The sequence below is a fragment of the Arvicanthis niloticus genome, chromosome 28, assembly GCF_011762505.2.
Source record: "Arvicanthis niloticus isolate mArvNil1 chromosome 28, mArvNil1.pat.X, whole genome shotgun sequence".
In the NCBI taxonomy this organism is placed as follows: domain Eukaryota; kingdom Metazoa; phylum Chordata; class Mammalia; order Rodentia; family Muridae; genus Arvicanthis; species Arvicanthis niloticus.
Window position 1 is genome coordinate 4025300 of NC_133436.1, and position 19484 is coordinate 4044783.

Consider the following 19484-nt stretch of genomic DNA (forward strand, 5'->3'; position numbering starts at 1 on the left):
CCTCGCCGCATGCTCCCCCGTGAGGACTCCCGGAACCTCTGGGAAAGCCTGAAGCTGCTCGTCGGGATGAGTGAAAAGCTGCTACCTTTGGAAAGATCAGGATGCAGGTTAATAGGATTGATGCTCCTGTCACTCATCTGGTTCTGTGGGAAAAGCCAGAGAAGAAAAAGGGGTGGGGGGAGCTGAAAACCAATCCCTGCAGATGCTGAGGTCACGGTAGCAAGACGCAGACAGCACTCCATGTAGAAACGAACACTGGACAAGCTCCCACAAGGAGAGGTACTTAAGGCTGAGGTGTGGTGGATGCACCCAGCAGATCAAGCAGCTACAACTCTGAGCCTCAGACTGGCATCTTTCTTCAGATCTTCCTGATTCTGACACAGCCACATAGAATTCTACAGGGTGACTCCTATGCCCTCTTGTCCAGCATCAGGGTTAAGGGGGCCAGCCCAAACCCCTGACTCGATTTCTCACATTTTAGAATCCTCTTTGAGCTGCCAGGATTTGGAAACTGTTCTCAGTTACAGATGCCAGGATGGTAATCTCCTGTAACTTCTGGCATGGACGTGTCCTTGATCCTGAGCCCAGACCAGTTCACCCAGACAGATATGAGAAACTTTCCCCCCAAGGCTGCTGTGCCCTCTGCCCCACAGGACCTCTGTTATCAGAGGACCTGACAGAGCTATCTGGGGATGCAGGGCCTTGGTATGCCCAGCACTACAGAAGGTACTCAGTACTCATACCCAACACTTGAGTACGGCTGTAGTTGGCAGATGGAGGCTTCCATGTGGGAAAAGAAGTGTGTGGTATAGAATGACTCAGTCAGCAAGGGAAAGGACTGTGAGGAGGAGATGGTTCAGGCCTGGGACAGCTCAGGATACGGAAGGGCTCTCAGGCATCCCTGCAATCCACAGCTCCTCCCCGGCCCCAAGCACGTTAGTTACACTCAATCTATTTGACACAGGTCAGTGTTTCCTACATGCCAGGCGCTGTTATGCACCCTGTGAAACACTTAATGACGCTGAGGTACAGTTATCCTCAGTTCACAGATAAGCAAGCAAGCACAGAGAGGTTGAGCTACAGGCTCGAGGTTACACAGCAAGTAAGCACAGACCATGCAGGGGTCACAGCAAGGCAGTTGTTCCCTCCCCTGTACCCTGGCAGCAGGGCATGTGTATGTACCTCAGAGCTGTACCCTGGCAGCAGGGCATGTGTATGTACCTCAGAGCTGTGTCTTCTGTATGCCACCCCACAACTCCCATTAATGAGGACCATCTGTCAGATCTGAGAAGACCTCCGAGGCTAGCATATGAATAAGGGGCTCAAATGGGACCCTTCTGGATCGTGTCCTGTGCCAGGAAAGCTGTAAGGAACTATGCAGCATGTTGGGGCTTTCTGTGAAGCAAGTGAGACAGTAGTATCTCTGCTCTCCATGGAGTGCAGAGAAGCCAGGATCCCTTTCTTCCAAAGGCAGCAGAGAGCCAAATGGCTACGACCACTCTTGCCTACCTTTCCAGGCAGGGGCAGGGCACAGATATTCTGACCACTCATACGGGGGTGGGTCCCAGGACACCTGTTCTAAGACATGGAGCTTCTCCACAGGGAGAGAGAAAAGAGACAGCCCTGACGTGAATTAAGTTGTACAGAATCCGGGTGTGAATTAAAGACAGTTGACTTGCAAATCTGGCAGACCCCCAAGGACTCAGAGACACAAGCCCAGCCTCCAAGAGCATTCCCAAAGTCTGTCCATGTGGACTGAAGACCCCACGGACAGTGCTCTGACGCTGCACAGTTAATAAAAGCACTTGGCTCCAACTTAGGGCTCTGAACAGGTTATTGACACCTGACTTGGCTCTGGAATGCCAAAGTCCCCTTGGAGATGGCTGTCAGACCTCACTGTATTTTTTTTTAAACAGTAGAAGGCTGTGTCCAAAGCACTGTGGCAGTCAGGGAGGACCTGTCCCTCCTTTAAGGTTCCTGACATGGAGCTCTTGTATTTCCCTGGTGCCCTATAAAGCAGGTGTTTATGAAAAGGCCAGATATAACAGGTTCACAGGAACGGGTGGAATGGGCTCATGGGCCAGTTTTATGAGATGCATGGGTTCCACAGGCACAATGAGGACCCTGGACAGGGAGGGTGTGCAAGGGCCTGGGCTGGAGAGGTCACAAGAAACCTCAGGGATTGACTAGCTGAGAGAAGAGCTGACTACCCACGGCCACTTAGGTAGACATGGCCAGGTCAAGTCCAATACACAGTTAGGGAAGGCACAGAGGCTCATCTGTGCATGTGCTTCCCACCTTCTATGGCCCAACTAATGGGGGAGTCCTCCCCTCTATGGGAGACCCTTATATATGCTGGAATGGACAGAAGGGATGCTCACTCTTCCTGGAAGCAGAGAAGGGTAGGGATTGACAAAAAAAGACAAGCAGGGTCTTTTTCAGCTGCTAATGGTAAGAGCGAACCTTGTGCCCAGGAAAGAACCATGGATGTGGCATCCCCACGTCTGAGGCATCCCCACGTCTGAGAAGAAGGGATGAAATCAAGGGCTCTTCATAGATGATGGGTACCACCACACCACACTGCAGGGAGCTCAGAGAGGAATGCTCAGGGGAGAAAGCTGAACCAATGCGGGTACTTGTGTTTGAAATTCCCCGGTGGAGAAACACGTAGTAACCAAGAGCCCCAGCGAGTACAGTCAGGAGAAGCACATTCTAGGATAGATGGAGCCCCGACCTCCCCCTAGCCTGGGAGCAGGCAGTATGCAGCCCAGTGAGAACAGATGAACATTTGCTATGGGTATCTCCTCTACTTTACCCCTCCATGAGGAAAGCGGAGAGCATCGGGATAGGGACTCAGCTGGGTTTCAAACGGCCAGCCATTGGCTCCACACCTCAGAGTGTCTAGCAACACCTCTTTCCCACTAAGTCGGTATCAGCAAATGTTCCAGGGCTTTCGTGATCTAGCAGCTCAGACCCAGGTGAGCACACAGCACACCTGCCTTGCTGGACCCTCTGGCTGACCCTGGTGGCTGCTAATAAAGCCCGATTCCCAGCCTTCCTTGTGTTACTCCAACCACACCCCTGTTTCCCCCTCAGTTCTTCTACTCGGAAGTGTCAGGGGACCAAGCTCTGTCAGCCTGAAGTGAAGTAAGCTCGAAGGGGACTTTCAGAAAATCATTCCTGAGCAAAGCGACCCAGGTACTGTCTGCTGCCTCCTCTTCCTCCCTTCAATCTGGATGGCATGGCCAGAGCTGTTGCAGTCACTCTGTGATCACAGACAGCCAAGCAGGAGAATTAAAAGGCAGGTGACAGAGGATCACTAAAACAGAACAAACAAAGGTCCAGATTCCAAAAACCGCAGTCCAGCTGCTGAACAATGCCTGCTAAATCTGCATCAGCACACAGCTTACTATGAGAGGCAAGCATATGTTCTTTGCAGCCAAAAGCAGTTATCATGGATGCTTCCCTGGCTTTGTCTTTGTTTTGGTTGGGTTTTGTTGTTGTTGTTGTTGTTGTTGTTGTTGTTGTTTTCAAGACAGGATTTCTCTGTGTAGCCCTGGCTGTTTTGAAATTCATTCTGTAAATCAGGCTGGCTTTGAACTCACAGAAAGTTGCCTGTTGATGCCTCCCAAGTGCTGGGATTAAAGGCCTGCACCACCACCACTCACTTAGATGCCTCCCTGTTTGTAAGTGAGCCAAGGAGTTCTCCTTTGACCTACTTTATAGCACCACTGTGAGGCCTTGTCTAAGGGTGACTGTGCAGCGCTCGGTCAAGTGCTGTGACTGGTTCACCTGGTCACTAAGCAGCAGCTTTCACATCTGTCACAGGCTGTCATCATCCCCTAACTGCCTCAAGGTCCACTGAGCACGGCTGTACTTACACTGGACAGTGTGAGCCACTCAGGAATGGGCACCAAGCATGCCCCAGGCTCATCAGAAAGAACTGGCTGGGACCAGACATTTAGAAGATAGATGGACTCCAGACACGGTTCTGGAGTTCAGAGGCAAATGCTAAGGTCGTGAATGGCACTCGCCTGCATTTTGGAGGAGCTGAGAACTGCAAAGGCATTCAGAAGTAGTGTGTTCTAAGGAGCAAGAGTGTTCAAGAGTGTTCCAGTTCGCTCTGACCCAGCTCCTCCGGAGACAGAGGCAGAATGATCTCAAATTCAAGGCCTAGCAGAGTGAGTTTAAAGGCAAATTTAGTAAGACCTGTGTCAAAAGGAACAAAAGGGCTAGGAGTGTGGTTCTGTGGTAAAGTGCTTGCTTAGCACGGACTAAGGATATATGCTGATAAGCTTAGCATGGGGATCTTTGGTACGATCTTTGGCAACTCAAAGACTATCTGTTCTGAGAGCAAGTGCCCTGTGTTTATGAAGTTTAACAAGTACTCAACAAAGGGCTGCAGGCTGTCCAGGGACAGCTGCAGTTGCCCTGGAGAAAATGCAATCAGAGGGCAGCTCTGGGACCAATGGTCACCCAGGTCCTGGGACAGCACTATGCTCCTTGGCTGAAAATGAATACCCCACCCTCCATGCCCCACCCCTAAGGGTGTGGGGGTCTTGATTTCACAGACCTGAGTGACCATGGGCCATAGTCCCTGACTGTGCATTCCCTATCAGGAATGGAGGAGGGAACAAAGCAAGGCAAACCTAGGAGTTCAGAGACCTGTAGGGGCCTCTGCACACGCGCCTAGTCTACCTAGGAGGAATGATCATAACCCACTCAGTCCCAAGAGAAATCGGTGACTCTTGATGTCTGAGGTACTATCTGAGACTTGCATAAATGATCCAAGAACAACAGCACAGAACAATCTGGCCCACCGGTTTTCTCCAAATCATGAGCCCAACACAAACAACCCAGTATGCACGTCCACACCAAGGCGCCCACCGTGTGCGGCTCCACATAGTCCCATCCTGGAGCCTGCCACCTCATCTTGCCACTGGCATCCTGGGAACCAGAGCTGTTCCCTGGGACATTCATGTTGGTCATCCTGGTGAGTTCCTGCTAGGGAGACTGCTCTGGCCAGTTTTGAACAGTCCCAACACTAGGACCCAACTGTAAAGACCCCACTGGGATAGCCCAGTGAACCTGAGGTGACACAACAGCCTGGCTCACCAATGACCTGCTAGTTCACCACTGCCCTGAGAGCTCACCACTGCCCCGAGAGCTCGCCACTGCCCTGCTAGCTTGGCCACAGAGACAATCATAGGCTCCACACAAGACAAGCACCCTTGCAGTATTTCTTGTGTATTCCACTCTAGGCATTTCCATGTCAGTTTGTGAAGCAGCCATTCTCCGTGGGGATGCTCCCCTGAGACCCTGCATGTGTCTGGGTCTGATGGTCATGTGTGAGGAGTCGGGGGGAGGCCGGGAGCATCTGGACCAGGGTGACTGCAGTTGATGTGTCTCTGAGGAGTTCATGAAGAGAACTGTTTTAACCTTGTCCTGTCCCTACCTTAACTAGAACTATCTTCTGAAGCAACGTCAGGAGGGAAGAGCTATGCATGATGGGAAACCTGGATCAGAAGTTGAAAGTTAATCCACTCAGCTGTTGAGCAGCACAACAGCCTGTATTCACTGTATACAAACCCCCTCACACGCCCGGAGGATGATCCTAGGAAGGAGGACCGTGTTTTTAATAGAAGCTTTATTTTCCTAATAACTGTAGAATTGCAAATTACTGCAGAAGTTCCCCGAATTAAAGCTGGCACGTGAAAGAAATTAAATGAAGCCCGAGCTTCCTTTGGGGCTGAGCCAGGCAGAAAGAAAAATCTAATTATTTCTTCGAGAATGATATATTTCCTAACTCACGTCTAATGACTTGTTCCTATTTGTGAGATTGGAGCCAATGGTCCGTGTTCCTTCTGCCAATCTGTGGGATAAGCCATCCAGCAGCTCACATTGTCAAGGACCCTTACCCTATCCCCGTGTCTCAGTCTATCCCCAAGGCCTTTCCAGGCCAAGCAGTAAACTCTGCATGGTTGGGAGAGGGAGGCGGTGCTTAGTTAATGCTAAAGTAAACTGGGCTCTGTACGTGTTGGCTTCTTAAGAGGCTATAAATTAGAAGTGACCTTTCAACCATTCTGTCTGTAGTTTATGACGTTCTTAAAGTAAGAGACATAAAACCAGAAGAGAATATAGTGGTTTTCTGCAAAAGCAGAGAATTTTTTTGAAGAACAAATTGTTATACTTTGAGAATCCAATGCTTTTCAGCAATCCTGATAAGACTACATGTCTGTGGAGGCCAGAACACATGTGAGTGTTTCCCCAACATCGGAGCACCTCTGCTTCCTGTGACCTCAGCAAGGAAAAGCACACAATTCAGAGTCGGGGCACAAGGAGGAAGTCGTTCATGTTCCCATGGGGGACAGAATGGTGACTTCACACATTCCTAAGGGGGTCAGGAGGACAGCCTCATTGCATTCCTGTGTGTGTGTGTGTGTGTGTGTGTGTGTGTGTGTGTGTGTGTGTGTGTATGACCCTTACCTAGCCGGTTGCAGGGGTTCCGCTTGAAAAGGGCCCTGAGCAGGCTCTGTGCCTCCGCGCTGAGGAACTGAGGCATACCCAGCTTGGCTCTGGAAGGCAGAAGGAATGCACGTTAGATGGCAGAGAGCAAAGAGAAGTGTGCTCTCCACTTCTACAAGGCCTCTCTGCTTGCAAGCCGACAGACCCCAAACATTCAGAGCAGTAGTGGCAGCACGCTGGTCTAAGGACCCCATTGTGCCCTGAAACCGTATGAAGACACCAAAGAGCTTCATGGGGCTTGCAGCAGGCTGCTGCTGGCCATAATCAAAATAAAAAAGGGGAGCTTTTCACAACGGCTACTAAATGACCCAGTGAAAACACAGAGAATGATCAAAACAGCAACAGTGATTCCTGAGGGTCACCAGCATTTCACCAACATTTTCAGTGAAAATTAGTTTTCAAAACAATCTTACTTTATAGCGTAGAGTTTCTTTAAGCAAGAGAGACTGTTAGTTAGGTCTACATTTGGTGAGTTCCTTCCAGGCACTCCGGGAGCAGTGGCGTTCTTATCTTCCCTGGGTTGGGCTGCTGTAGAATTATGGAGGACGACTGGACAAGGAGCATCCCAGGGGCCATGTTGGACCCTGGGGTCTGTGGACCTTATCAAAGACCAGGTACTGAGTGTGTGCTGACCCGCTGACCCGTCAGCTTGGACAGGCATGGGCCCATGTGGGATTGCTAGAGGAACTGTTCCAGCCTTAGTAAAAAGTAAATCAAGTTCCCATTAAAAGCCAGGGGACAGAGGCGTTCCCACGAGAACACGGGGTGCAGCTATGGGCAGCTCCCTAGGAATCACTGGTCAAGTGCACACAGATCTGGAAAAGCTATAGGGGATTCTGAACAACGAAGGCCCTGTGCTGTGTCCTGAGGTAGCGTACCCTCCATCCTTTATCCTTGATCCCATGTGTAAGGGAGGAATTTACAGAGGCTAGCCGTGCGCTGTTTGATGCCTCACGCGTTCAATAATGCCCTAGTGGATCTTCCAGGGCATCAAGGCATACAGCTGGCATGCACCCCATCCATGGTGGTTATGACTTAGAGCAGATGGCTCTACCCCAATACCACAGCTCCTACTAAAGCCCAGTAGCCCATTTCCTCCTCAGCTACAAACACAAAAGGTCAAGGCTCTGCTCCTGCGTGGAGCTGTGTGCTTTGGAGCAGTTACCCACACTCACTTGAGGATGAGGGTCATTGTTTCCTTCCTGTCCTTCCCCTGGAATGGCAGGGACCCTGTGAGCATCTCGAACTGCAGAGCAAAACAGAGCAGGTGAGTTTGTTTCTTCATCTTTAATACCGTCCATCAGTGTGACACCAGCCACACGGTGAAGCACTGGGGACCGTGGCCCCCAGGTTCCCATTCTAGCTGAAGGATGAACACAGTGGATGACTGTACCGCATGTGGTTTAGGGACCACCTTTCCCACATGGGTGCTGTGGAGAGCTGCAGCAGGAGAGGGGTCAGAAGTGCAGGAGGAAAACCAGGGGAAGGAGGGAGAGCAGGAGGCCGCCCACACTGACCCCCGGTCTATTTCTTCCTCTGTGATGGGAGGGCTCCTGGTTACAGACCATTAATAACATCTGATGGAGACAACACGGCACCGGCTGTCTCTTGCACAGACTGCCACACACTAAAACAACACTGACCAGGAAAGGAGCCGAGATAAGGTGAGGCCCAAGGGCAGCCCTTGCTGATCATGGGCTTCTTACACAAACAGTGCTGATTCTGTGGGCTCCAGAGGCTATGGCCTGGGATCCTACAGTTTATAACCCATCACCACCACCACCACCACCACCACCACCTCCCTGGGGGTACTTCTGCTGTGAGAGGAAGGCAGCAACAGCAAGCCCCTTTCATACAGTACCACTGTGAACATCTTTCACGCCAGTCTAAACGAGGAAGCAACATCCTGGCTGGAGGGCTTTGGTCACACTAAGCCTGTGTGTCTTGGTATTGTCACTGCGCCTGCCTGCCTCTACCCCTTAACAATTTATCATCCAGTGTCTTTGTTAGAGACCCTGGGAAACACAAGTGTAACAACCAAAATAAGCACCTCAACCCCGTCATTCGAAGACACACTACACTGACCTCCTGCAATATGAAACTTTTCACGCTTACTATAAAACTTCTGTCCCGTCACGTTACATGTGAATGAGCCAACATACAACAAAGTATTGACAGTTGGACACTTAAGATGTTTCTAGTTAGGATCCTACTAACAGTGTTGCTAGACCAGTGATTCTCAAACCAGTGGTTCTCGACCCCTTTGCAGGTGAATGACCCTTTCAAAGGGGTTGTATATCAGATAGCCTGTGTGTCAGATTCTTCCATTATGACTCATGAAAGCAGCAAAATTAGTTACAAAGTGGCAATGATAATTTTATAGTGGGGCTCATCACACCATGAGGAACAGTATCAAAGGGTCGCAGCATTAGGAAGGTTGAGAACCCCTGTATTAGACTGAAATGTAACTAAAAGTTTCCTAAACTTTAGAAATGAGGAAACATTAACCTCTCACTGCTGTGGAAAACAACTGAAGGAAAAATGAGTTCCCAGGCAGGGAAGGTATGAGGCAGGAGCATGGCATGCTGCTCACATTGTAACCATAGTCAGGAAGCAGAAAGAGATAAATGAGGGTGCCTAGCTGGATTCTTCCTCTTTCCATCTGTCCATGGACAGTGTGTCCATATTTATGGAGGGCCGCTCCTCCTCAGGCAAGCCTCTCTGCAAACACTCTCACAAAAACACACAGACAGGCATCTCCTAGGTGATTCCAAATCCAGTCGAGTTGGCAGTGAGGACCAACCACCACTGATGGGCTATCCAAGTGAAGTTATAAACTTGGAGAAATGAGGAGGTTACACGTTTTTAATCTTGTTTTATTACTGTTTGACAGCTTCATACATTTACATAATGAATTTTAGTCATTCCACCTCCCACATAAATATGTCATGAGAGTGGGAAGGAGATTGTTAGAAAGGAGGGTGTCAGTGGAAGACGGACGGGAGCATGGGGGTGAGATGCATGTAGTTAACTAATACTATCTGTCTTCTTTTAATTTCAAACAAGCCCCTGCCAGTTCTGATATCTGCTGTTCACCCTGTCAGGTTGAACTTGCTGCCCGTCTCGTGTGCCGATTAAACCCAAGTGCACACGATGCCAGGCTGCAGGTGGTAAACAAATGTATAAGTAATAAAACCAAGAGCAACACGGTCCAGATGAGCGTTTAAAAATAGACAGACATAATTAAAATGACTAGAAGACGAGCAAGTCATCTGATAAATAGGATGAGCATTCATAAGCTGATTATAGACATTACCATCTCAAAATAGGCTGCCAGGGAGGGGAACTCTCGCTGCTTGGTTCTTGCTTGGAGTCTATTCATAGCACTCGTGAAATCCCATTTCCAAGAAAGAGCATGCGACTGTGTAGAATGAGATTGATACTTCCCACCTCTGGCCATTAAATCCTGCCTGCAGAAATGGAGCCCATCTCCACGACCGGGTGCCACGGTGCCGATTGGTGCAGCAGGACAACATGTGGCAACATTTCTTGAGCAGTTTCTTTCTGGCTTTTGACAGGGGCTGTGACAAGCGGAGTCCATGTTCTCTGCTTGTATCTGCCCTTTCCCTCTCTACGTGAGGTCCATTTCTTTATGGTTGGCTCCATGAAGTAGAGACTAATACAGGGCACTTGTACAACGCTCCAAGCAACTCTGAGATACTGACCAGCTTTGTGTGAGCAACTGCGATGCTCCCAGGATGAGAAGCCAGACTCTAACAGCAGTCTCAGAGCCCAGAGTAGTTCCAAAGTTAGCAGTTTTAATTTTCATGGCTTTAGGCATTGATACTACCTACATATAGTCTGAGAGAGGTCAGGGATGCTGGTGGCTACCTCGATATGCACAGGATGCTGGCAAAAGAATTTTCCAGCCCCAGTTCTCAGCAGAGCTTAGCTGAAGCCCCACTCAAGGGAGCTCTGAGGAACCTAGGGTCAGCTTGAGATTAGCTGTGAGCATCCCCTCCTAAAGCCTTCTGGTAGTGGCCTGAGAAGACTCTGGAAGAGGGATCTTCACATGGGAGTCTACATTCTCATTTACCTTGTGGATCAACATTCTTTTAAAGAAAAAAACAGGTTTATAGCTAATATCTACTTATCAGTGAGTACATATCATGCATGTCTTTCTGGGTCTTGGTTACCTCACTCAGGATGATATTTTCTAGTTCCATCCATTTGCCTGCAAGTATCATGGTGTCCTTGTTTTTAATAGCTGAGTATTATTCCATTGTGTAGATGTACCACATTGTCTTTATCCATTCTTCAGTTGAGGGACATCTAGGTTGTTTCCAGTTTCTGGCTATTAGGGATAAAACCACTATGAACATTGTTGAGCACGTGTCCTTGAGGTATGGTGAAATATGCCCAGGAGTGGTATAGCTGGGTCTTGAGGTAGAAACCACAAAATTGATTTTCAGAGTAGTTGCACAAGTTTGCATTCCCAACAGCAATGGAGGAGTGTCCCCTTGCTTCACATCCTCAGCAGCATGAACTGTCCCTTGAGTTTTTATCATAACCATTCTGACAGGTGTAAGACGGAACCTCAGGGTTGTTTTCCCTGGTAACTAAGAACGCCGAACACTTCTTTAAGTGCTTCTTGGCCATTAGAGAATCCTTTATTGAGAATTCTGTTTAGCTCTGTACCTCATTTGTTAAATTGGGTTATTTGGTTTGTTGGTGGCTAATTTCTTGAGTGAGTGTGAGTATGTGTATATGGTATTAGTCCTCCGTTGGCTGTAGAGTTGATGAAGATCTTTTCCCATTCTGTAGGCTGTCATTTTGTCCTGTTGATGGTGTCTTTTGCTTTGCAGTTTCATGAGGTCCCATTTATCAATTGTTGATCTTAGCGCTTGAGCCACTGGTGTTCTGTTCAGTAATGTGTCTCCTGTGCCAATGTGTTCAAGGCAGATTCTCATTTTCTCATCTATTAGCTTCAGTGTTTTATGTTGAGGTCTTTGATCCCCTTAGTCTTGAGTTTTATACAGGTTAGTAGATATGAATCTATTTGTATCCTCCTATATGCAGATAGCCATTTAGACCAGCAACATTTATTGAAAATGCTTTTTTTCCATTGTATGATTTTGGATTCTTCTTTGTAGTGTGTGGGGTTACTTCTGGGTCTTCAATTTGATTCCATTGATCAACCTAACTGTTTTACGCCAATAACATGCAAGTTTTATTACTATTGCTCTGTAGCACAGCTTGGTATCTCCAGAAGTTCTTTCATTATACAAGACTATTTTAGCTATCCTGGGTTTTTTGGTTTTCCATATAAAGTTGAGAATTGCTCTTTCAAGGTCTGTAAAGAATTGTGTTGGAATTTTGATGATAACTGCATTGAATCTGCAGATTGCTTTTGGCCATTTTCACTGTGTTAATCCTACCAATCCATGACCATGGGAGATCTCTCCATCTTCTGATATATTCTTCAATTTCTTTCTTCATGGACTTAAAGTTCTTGTCATACAGGTTTTTAACTTGCTTGATTAGACTTACGCCAAGATATTTTATATAATTTGTGGCTATTGTGAAGCGTGTTATTCCTCTAATTTCTTTCTCAGCCTGTTTATCACTTGTCTGTTTATCACTGTTTTGTTTGTTTGTTTGTTTGTTTGTTTTAGTAATTTTATATCCAGCCACTTTGCTGGAGGTATTTATCAGCTGTAGGAGTTCTCTGGTAGAACATCTCTTACTTCGAGTTAAACCTCTCCCCAAACTGGCTGACTGGAAATACCCCAGAAGTTAGCAGCTGTGTAAACACAGCCAGACTTTCTCAGCCTTGAAGCTAGCTGAGGACCCAAGTATTGATGGCTGCAGCTCATTAAGCCTTCAAGACATAACTAGGGGCAAGTTTGAACCAGGGTTGTGGGGCCCACAGGGTGGAGACACACAGGTGGCTATGTCAGTGAAAGGAGCATATTTGGATGAACAGGACCATGTTTCTTATCAAATCACCTGAGGGTCTCACAGTCTTGGCTTCTTCTACTGTTTAAATGATCAACCTAAAAGGGTGTTGGGCAATACTGACCGTGACTATCACTGGTGTCAGACTAGAGCAACAGAATCTGGCCCACGTAGAAGTGTGAGGAGTTGGTGAGAATGCTTCTGCTGGGGTGGAAAGAAGAGAAAGGAAGGAGCATGCCCAGATTGGAAATATCAAACTGGCTAGCTCCATGAACACTTCAATGCATGCCAAATTTTACAACTAAGCAAAAGGATTTCTTCTGAAATAAGAGAGATATATTTAACACGGAGGCCACCACCTCTCCTCACATTCTTCTTAAATCTGTGTAGCTAAGTGTGAAGAAGGCTCAATCTTTAATATACTTGTGTTTTTACTTGAGCCCACTTCCGTTTCCTGAAGTAAGAGCCAGGACAGATGCAGGAATTTCTCTCAAACTCACTGCTTCCTCCTGCTCAGGTAAGAAACAGGGCCAGACCGGGCCGTTCAAGCCCTGTTTCCTGTCTCGTTTCCAGCATCCTTGGATCAAGCTAAGATGAGAAATTCAAAGGGGTAACATCCACCCTTACAGAGGAAGCCAGGGGTCAAACCCTTACCATGAGCACACCGAAGGACCACCAGTCAGCACTCTGTGTATGTCCACGCCGGTTCACCACCTCAGGCGCCATGTATTCAATAGTCCCACAAAATGAGTAGGCTCTCTTGTCATGGTCGATGGCCTCTTTGCTCAAGCCAAAATCTAAACATAAGCACAGAACACAGTATGGCCTGAGTCTCCAAGCCACAGTCCCTGTGTATAGACAGACACCCTCCGACTCCCATATACTTCTCTCAGAGACTATGGGCCTCATGTACATTATCCAGGCTTAATGTGACTCCAGAGCCTGGTGAGTTCCTGAGGCTAAGACCTAGAGAGTGCAATTTGTGATAGAGCCTTGAATATCACCAGTACCACTAGCACTACCAGCACCATCAGTACCACCAGCACCACCACCACCACCACCACCATCACCATGTGCCTTGTCAAGTAGCAAGGATGTTTTACGTCTTCGTAGTGAACATGAATTTCCAGAGAGTGTTTCCCATGTGATTGTAGGTTAGGAGGCCCGGATGGAGAGAAACAGGGCATAGCTTTTGCAGAAAAAGGGAAAGGAAGTATGGCTGGCACCTGCTTGGAAAGCAGGTCTCTTGTGAGCGGATTCAGTGGGTTGCAGTACATGTGGAGATGAGGCCAGGATGTGGCCAATGGGCAGGATAATGGTGCCCAAATATAGTTCAGAACCCATGAACAGATTATCTTACAGCGTGAAGGGGACTTGCAGTATTACAGTACAGTACAGTACAGTACAATATACAAGAATTAGGTAGGGTATTAACCATATGGCCCGGATGACTTTACAGATCTCTATGTAGAGGAAAGCCTGACTAGACTGCAGGATGCTGACTTGCTGATCCTGAGAAAGAAGAAGGGCCTCTATTGGGAGCTGAAAAACTAGGGGTTCAAAGGGACATCTTGAGTTTAGCCTTGAGACTTAACAGTTCCGCAACAGTAGAGTTCAATTGTTTGTTTATGGAGGAAGCCACTGGAAGGTTGTGTACGCACAGGCATCAGGATAAAATGGAATGTTCACCGTTGGGTTCATTATATTAGTGCTATGAGGTTTGGGTATAAATAAGAAGAGCGGCTGAGCCATTACTGCCTAAGGAGACAAGGGTACAACCACCGAATAAGCCATGAGCTCAGGGCTTCCAGTCAAACACCCAATGATGCTGAGCAAGGCCTGGCAGGAGACGTCACAGGTGAACAGAGAAAGCAATCTAGAAGTCTGACTGTCCCCTTGCTCTGAAGTCTGAGTGCTCACATTCAGAAGGACAGCACTTGGGTACCGAAAAAAAAAAAAAAAATCCAGCCAAGTCAAAGATGAGACAGGGGGCTGTTAAGAGGTGGTCCACAAGTTTGCCAGGGCTGACAAGTGATAAAGGGATCAGGCCATCAGTTTGTTATTGTTTGTTTATTACCAACCTGTGATCTTAATATGTCCCTCTTCATCCAGGAGGATACTGAAAAAAAGGGGAAGAAAACAGAATTTAGAGAGGGAAAAATGGTAGAGTTCACGGTCTCCAGGCATGTAGACTTCAGGGAAACCCCCCATGGAGCTGAGATGCCCTTGCCCATGGCCTGGACTTCTGGCATGGCTACATCCTTGATAGGTTCTACTATGGCAATCTGTGTCCCATAGCCTGGACCAGCTCAGGAAGGGAGCCAAACGTCATGAGCCTGAGAGAGGAGAACCAAGGAACTCCAGTCATGAACCCTGGGGAAGGGCACTAAGGACCTGGTCATGAACCTGGAGGAGAAAAGCCAAGTGGGTGCATCTTGAGCCTGTGGGGATGCAGAAATAGGTGTTCTGAGTCATCAAATTGGAATCTGTGGGCCCCTTCCAAAAATAAAAGTATGGGTTCTTGGATTTTCAAAGATACCTGAGGAGTAACTTTCCTGACTCTGGGAGACCCTGGATGCCCAGAGACCCTCTTCTAGGAATCTCAGACTCTCGTAGGCCTGGTCCTTGCACTTGGGATCAGTCGTGGCCTCTGGTCTGGGCCATGTAAAGCTGAAGTTCAGCAAAGGGACTCGTGAGCTGCCCAAGGCTTTGTCCTGTGATAGAACCAGGGCCAGTCTTATAGGACCCATAGCCACTGGATTCCTGGCCAGTTTTCTAGTGAGTCTTCACATCATGAACTGACCTTGGGATTTGCTCTTCCTAGCTACCCCACAGTTGTAGAGTCTGCCCTATCTTATGAGAAAAGGGGGAATGGACTGTCATCAGCTGCTTTCCCTTGCACGCTAGGCTGGGTGTCCGTGAGACCCTAAGATGCAGGGCTCCAACATTTCTACCTGTTTTTAATGCTGTCATTGAATTCGGTTCCATGAGATCCCGGGAGATACCATCTGCTTCAAAGAAATGGGGACGTGGCTACAGAGGGAGGAAACAGCACCCTTAAGGCTGGGAAAGCTCTCCACTGGCCTAGGTTTCCACTCACATGGACTCTGAACTTCATATTCATAAAGAATGGGCTTCCCAGGATTGGGCAAAAGAGAAGTAGGCTGGGCAGAGGTAGCAGGGACTGTTACAGCGCTGCAGGCTGAAAGGCGCTCTGGTGATGGGTAGTGGTGAGGGTACATAACACTTTCTATGGGTCACCAATCTGTGCCCTCAGCCACATATAAAAAGTAAAGGTTATTCTCTGTGTATCTGCCACAGGGTTAAAGAATAGCCAGTGTTTCCTAGAAAGCTGCTATTAATTAAGATGACAGGTTATAATGAAAGAGGTAAATGTTTTCCTTGCTGCTTTTCAGTCATTCTGAATCTTTACCCAAATTAAACAACTTTCAAGACTCATTCCCAAATAATTCTAATTGGACCACAAAGCCTTTGTCTTTATCCTGCAAGGTAAATGTGACTCTGCAGCTTCAAGAACCATCTCAGCTTTCATAAATGAATGGGAGTCAGGGCCCTGATGCCGAGAAAGACTGGCTCCAAGCACACAGAAGCCTTCCACAGGGGTCACGGCTATGGACACTGATTTGTATAAGGTAGATGAACTCCATGTTAATTAACGTGAGGTCAACTTACAATAAGCTTTGCATGAGCCCTGGGAACAAGCCAGGCTCAGCTCCCACCTCCTGATCAGGGATGGATGAAGGGATGCTATAGGCACTGAGAGACATGATATCCAACCTGTTCTGAGGTGTCATTCTGATATCTGTTCTTGCCCATAGAAGAGTCAGATATAGGTCACAAGTTCCCACTCCCTGTGGGCTCCTGAAGACAGGGCCTTCAGGATCAAGTGACCATAGAGTCATAGGATCAAGCAGTGATACCCTGTTGACTGGGAGCTGATCAGAGCCACATGCTGCACACACAAACAGTTGCTTTGCCCCACCAAACCCAGATGGCAGCCATGTCTTCAGGGAAGCAGCTGTCCTCATCTCAGAATTTGCAAGTGGGAGACAAAGGAGGAACAGGGGGATATCCATCCTGACCTGTGACCCCTTGGACTACAGTATAGCCTAGGGCTATCCTGCTGGGATGTCTCCTTTAGAGAGACTGTGGCTGAGGCCTCAGAGGGTAGGATGATTCAGCCAGGGATACTGCATGGTTGGTCAGAGGAACCTAAAGCACCACCCACTAGGTCCTTTCTTGTCTGCATGCCTTAGTGCTAGCTCCTCGGTCAGTTCTGACACTCACAGACCTTGCACAAAGAAAATCAGGACCACGGATCCCATGACTTTACAGGGAAGTTCCTGTTTTCATTTAGACTAGATGAACAGACAACTCTAGAAACAAATACATTATAGATTCTCAGCCCCAGATACACAGTGACCTGGGGACCCCACGGTCATGTCCCTCACTGTCCCTCAGCGGATCCCTCGGAGATCTAATCTAACCCATCTCCTAGTTAGCCATCTCAGAGGAGGCTAAGTGACCATGTCCCTGGTGCCTAGGGAGAGGCGAGCAAGCAGGACAACTGTCCTGAGTAGCAGGGTTCCTGGTGGCGGAAAGTGCTGGACTGAGAAGGGAGGGGTGTGTGCAGTTAGTCTCAGGCCCCACCTACCTGGCCATCTTTGTATATTGAGTACAGTCTAGTGGGCACTTCGACCATAGCCAATGAAGACCCCACATCCAGTAGGCACCAGTGCAGGGTAAGAAGGTGGCATCTGCTCAGCACAGGACCCACCCACACGACACTGTGCCCAGCCCACTGTTGAGAGTGTACTTGGGAAGTGAAGCCTAGGTAACAGGCACTGCCGTGGGCTGGCAGCAGATGTCTGAGGAGGCTGTGAAACGCCTTCCTTCATACTCACTTCTCTGGCTTCAGATCCCTGTAGATGATCCCCAGGCCATGGAGGTGGTCCAGAGCCAAGGCCAGCTCAGCCAGATAGAACTTGACATCCTCCTCTGTGAACATTACCTAGAAGGGTGGGAAAGGACCGTGGCTCAGGCTTGTCCCATGTCTGCTTGCTGCAAAGCTCTCCTCAAGGAAACCAAGACTGTCCCAGAATATGTGTGTGTGGAGATCCTGGCTCTCCCATGACACCTTCCTGCCACTCCTGAGCAAGGGGAGTTCTTTTCACAGTTGCAGGTCACGTCGTTGTGGAGCTGATTTTCTCAGCCTTGTGAGTGGAACCTCAGCCCACCACCAACCTGCTCTTACCCCACAAACTGCTCAGGCAGCACAACCCAAGGCATCGGACTTAGTAGGAATGGTCTGGTGTGAAGTCATGATAGGTACTGCAATTCAAATAACCACTCTGAAGGCTGAAGGACTACAAGAAATAAGAATTCTATTTCACTCTTCTCCTTTCCCTCTTCTGTTCCCCTGGGCTGATGTGCAAGCCGTCACCTTAATCAGTTCTATGCCCAGAAGCATGCATTCTGCCAAGTACAATGTGCTGGCTGGAGAGGGGCCTTGAAAACACTGGTGCACAATGCTCTGTCCTGTCTGGCCACGCTTCTGTAGTCATATCAACAAAAAGGCAAATCCTTACACGACCTTGAATATAGGCATGTGCATGCACATGGATGCGTCTGCATATATGCACATGGAGGTCAGAGGTTCACCTCGGGTGGCTTCCTTAGCCACTCTCTGCCTCATTTTTTGAGACAGGGAGTCTCACCAAGCCCAGAAATCACCAATTTGGCTAAGCTGGCTGGCCCTCTGATGTCATGATTCCGTAGTCTGGATCTGATCTCAAACCCTCCCAGTGCTGAGCTTGCAGGAGTGGACTGCCTGACTCTTTAGACAGGTGATAGAGAGCCTAACTCTGGTCCTTATGCTTGCACAGGAAATAACTTCATTCGTAGGGCCATCTCCTCAGGGCCCTCACAAACCACTTTCACATTTACTATGAGACATTCAGGTTGAAGAGACTGTAGTCCACATGACCACTGAATTTAAAAGTAGACACACAAAATCCCTACATGCGAACTGAATGTGGCTTGAGATCAGAGCTAAAATGAGTGATTTATGGGACTGTGTGGTGACTGTCACCAGCCAAGCAGACGGGGCTCTCAGCTCCCAGTAAAGACACCTCCCCTAAGGTCCTGCAAAGTGTCAGCTGGTACCCCTTGGAGTTAGCCCTGGACTGTGGACCCCCTCTACCTCCCAGCAGCCTTCTAACCCCATTCTATTTCCCAAGTGTCTGTCCTCCTTCCTTGTCACATTCTCTACCTTGATCTGCTATTTGTCAGGAGTTTTATGAAGGATATAGGAAAGGAAGGGACAATTTGGAAACCACTGTCACATGCAAATAAAAAGTACTCTGTTGGAAAGAGGTGAGGAGCCTTCCATCAGCACACTGACATACCTCTGTCTGGAGCCTCATAGAATCATTCAAATAAGAGGTCAAGAATGTTGTTGCCACAGACAGAATTCTGAATTTCCTCATCCCACAATGCTAGCTCAACACTCTTCAAGTCACGAGCGACACAGAGCCTTCCTAGTGCTACTTTGGAGAGTTCTTACTTACGTGCTGGTACTTAAAGTTAACTCTGCAGCTAGAAGCCAACAAAGCTCCGTCCGTGAGATGAGACCTCACAAGATGTTCCTCGATGTAAGCACATGCACATAGGGACCACTGTCCAGAAGAGATGACCGCATGTGCCTTCCAAGGATGGGAAGTGAGATGCCATCAAATACAGTCACTCCCAAGTGCTACCATGAGTTTTACTGTTCTGTCTGGGGCAGTGGGCATGGACAGGGGACATTGCTTTGAGCATCATTCATAGGAAGCTTGGGAGGAGTCTGTTTGCAAGACCTAAGCATGGACTGTTCGCTGAACTCAAAACCCTGCCTCAGTTTCCTGGGTTACGGGTGTGTGTGTGTGTGTGTGTGTGTGTGTGTGTGTGGCCATGGCTGGTTCTGTGCAAGCTTTTAAAAA

The 19484-nt window shown here is 48.3% G+C and overlaps 1 protein-coding gene across 7 annotated transcripts in view; it reads right to left on the reverse strand.

The window, feature by feature from the left end:
- Rps6ka2 (ribosomal protein S6 kinase A2) overlaps positions 1–19484 on the reverse strand; it is a 281111-nt gene that overhangs the window by 40041 nt on the left and 221586 nt on the right. For all 7 annotated transcript variants that reach the window (XM_076926602.1, XM_076926604.1, XM_076926605.1 and 4 more), the window contains 5 exons: positions 17409–17515; positions 14565–14602; positions 13138–13280; positions 7701–7771; positions 6487–6575 (listed from right to left, as the gene is read on the reverse strand). In XM_076926602.1, coding sequence (XP_076782717.1) covers positions 6487–6575; positions 7701–7771; positions 13138–13280; positions 14565–14602; positions 17409–17515 — 448 coding nt within the window. The remainder of the gene's footprint in view (positions 1–6486; positions 6576–7700; positions 7772–13137; positions 13281–14564; positions 14603–17408; positions 17516–19484) is intronic.